The 2451-nt window shown below is 37.4% G+C and overlaps 1 protein-coding gene across 1 annotated transcript; it reads left to right on the forward strand.

Moving 5' to 3' along the window:
- Positions 1 to 582: 582 nt before the first annotated feature.
- On the forward strand, positions 583 to 2107 carry LOC111409257 (myb-related protein 330-like). Its single transcript, XM_023039274.1, has 3 exons — positions 583 to 925; positions 1011 to 1140; positions 1428 to 2107. Exons 1-3 carry the CDS (start codon positions 793 to 795, stop codon positions 2029 to 2031), a joined length of 867 nt encoding a protein of 288 aa, XP_022895042.1. The 5' UTR covers positions 583 to 792; the 3' UTR covers positions 2032 to 2107.
- The last annotated feature ends 344 nt before the right edge of the window (positions 2108 to 2451 follow it).

A 2451-nucleotide genomic window follows, 5' to 3' on the forward strand; every position in this document is an offset into this window, starting at 1 on the left:
TATTTCATTTTCTTAGCCATTTTTAGTAATTTGAGTTTGAAAAAAGTTGAACCCTCAACATTGAGGGCCCCACTGCTCCGTCCCTAAAGTATCGTGAGGGAGGTAAATCGCAGTATGTGTCTCAACAAGTCAGAGAACAAGAGATTGTCTCTACACTGATGTCCATAAAGAGATCAATTTCATATCTCAAATGTCATGATTTGAGTGAATTTTTCTCACATTGGCATATATGACCCCGTTGGAGTATTTCTTGAGATTTGGTCTCCTTAATGACTTGCTACGTGACAATATGTTAGGCACTAATCATACAATTTTTCCTAACTCTAGACCCTGGAGAGAGAATGTGAAAGTGAGAGAGAGAGGAAGTGACCATTGCAGAAGGCCAACTCATCTGTTAAAGTGCACCTCCCTACGAAATCCAACCCCATCTATTAACTACTCGTCTTTTTCACCAACTTGGTCAAATCCCTCTCTCCAATTGTTACAAACCATCCAAATTTCTGCCTACTCACCCACTTTCTTTATTGCATATCATATTCCTCTCTCTCTCTCATCAACCATTGCCAACCTGCCCAACCTCCACTCCCACGCCACCCCACTCTGCCTACCCTACTTCTAGTCCACCCCACCCCCAACTTCTTCATTCATATATTATACCATCTTCTTCTATTTTCTTGATATCAAACTTTTCTCTCTCAATCAATCAAACATCATTAGAAAACCAGAAAAAGTGTACCAGAAAAAATCTCTGTTTCTTGAATTACTGCACAGTTTTCAAGAAAGTCTTGAATCATGGGTCGCTCGCCTTGCTGTGAAAAAGCTCATACAAACAAAGGCGCTTGGACTAAAGAAGAAGACCAAAGACTCATCAATTACATCCGTTTACATGGTGAAGGCTGCTGGCGTTCCCTCCCCAAAGCCGCAGGTACTCGCTCGTGACAGTGTCTATCTGCCCAAAATGATGCTTTTTCGCCGGATTCATTTATATTCTTTTTTTCCCCTTGTTTTAGGGCTGCTGAGGTGTGGGAAAAGTTGCAGATTGAGGTGGATAAATTACCTAAGGCCTGATCTCAAGAGAGGGAATTTTACTGAAGAAGAAGATGATATCATAATCAAACTTCATAGTCTGCTTGGAAACAAGTAAGCCCTTTTTCTTAATTTTTCAGAATTTTTTAATTTGTTTGAGAAAATTGAATAATTAGGACCATAAAAATAGTATGAATATTTATCTCCATTGATGGGAAGTTTTCATTTTTAAATAGGATGTGAATTCTGTTTTTTCCTTTTCTCAGAAATCTGATAAAGTGAGTAAAAAAGGGTAAATTGAAACGAGAATATTTTAGCAACATTCTTGTCAGTATTTTAGAGAGAAGAACATTTAATTATTTTTACTGCAGTCAAAAAAATTCTAATTCAGTTTCCTGCAGATGGTCTTTGATAGCAGGAAGACTGCCAGGGAGGACTGATAATGAGATCAAGAATTATTGGAATACCCACATTAAACGCAAGCTTATTAGCCGTGGCATTGACCCTCAAACTCACTGTCCACTCCACGGCGGCGCCACCACTGATACCACCAAGGATTCGGCCACTTCGACCCTGAAAACCACGGCGAATATATCTTTGGACTTCAGCAACCCAGCACAATTATCAGAAAAGTCCACTTTGTTGATCAATGAGTCCGATAACAAGTGCATGCCTCCAACAGACTCTTCTAACGACACCAAATGCAGCAGCGGCACCACCTCGGAGGCTCCGCCACCGCCGGAGAAAAACATTATACATGCGAATGCAATTGACCTTGAACTTTCCATAGGACTTCCTTCTCAATCAAAGTACAAAAAGACAGCTTCTTTCAACTCATCTGCAGAGTCTAAGCTTTTCTTTGATTTCTTGCAACCGGCGGCGACACCATCTCCAGCGGTGCCGCTGGCAGGGCCAATGATGTTTTCTTGTTGTCCCTTAGGATTTCAGAAAGGTCAGTTATGTAGTAATTGCGAAGGTAGAATTGGTCTATACAGATATTGTTGACCATTGGATCAGTAGATTTTCGGTGTAGATATTAATGCATCTATTTAATGCAAGTCTTCCTATATAATTATTAGCCCTTGCATGGTTTGAATTAAAATTGAATTTTTAGTAAAAAATTTAATGAAATGTATAGTAAAAATTGATAAATGTTGTTCGTCACATAATATATGTAATTAAAAATAAATATGATAAAAAAGTTTTTTTAAAAAATAAGAATATTGTCATCACTCTTTTACATTTTTATGGGTTAAATTAAAATTTAAATACTCAAAAACATATATATTTCCCTTGAAATTAGTTTTTGTAATTAAAAAGATTATTGATGTAGCCTAATGGGGTATGGCTCGATTCCACATTTCTCAAAAAAAAAAAAAAAAAAAAAAAAAGAAATCATTTCAATATAAGTCAAATATCGCAATC

The sequence above is a fragment of the Olea europaea genome, chromosome 14 (genome assembly GCF_002742605.1).
Source record: "Olea europaea var. sylvestris chromosome 14, O_europaea_v1, whole genome shotgun sequence".
Lineage (NCBI taxonomy): Eukaryota > Viridiplantae > Streptophyta > Magnoliopsida > Lamiales > Oleaceae > Olea > Olea europaea.

Bases quoted from the DNA above. Each gene is read 5' to 3' on its own strand.
- LOC111409257 (XM_023039274.1), top strand. From the start codon at position 793: ATGGGTCGCTCGCCTTGCTGTGAAAAAGCTCATACAAACAAAGGCGCT. The intron at 926-1,010 runs GTACTCGCTCGT...CCCTTGTTTTAG, and splicing joins TTCCCTCCCCAAAGCCGCAG to GGCTGCTGAGGTGTGGGAAA. The intron at 1,141-1,427 runs GTAAGCCCTTTT...AGTTTCCTGCAG, and splicing joins CATAGTCTGCTTGGAAACAA to ATGGTCTTTGATAGCAGGAA.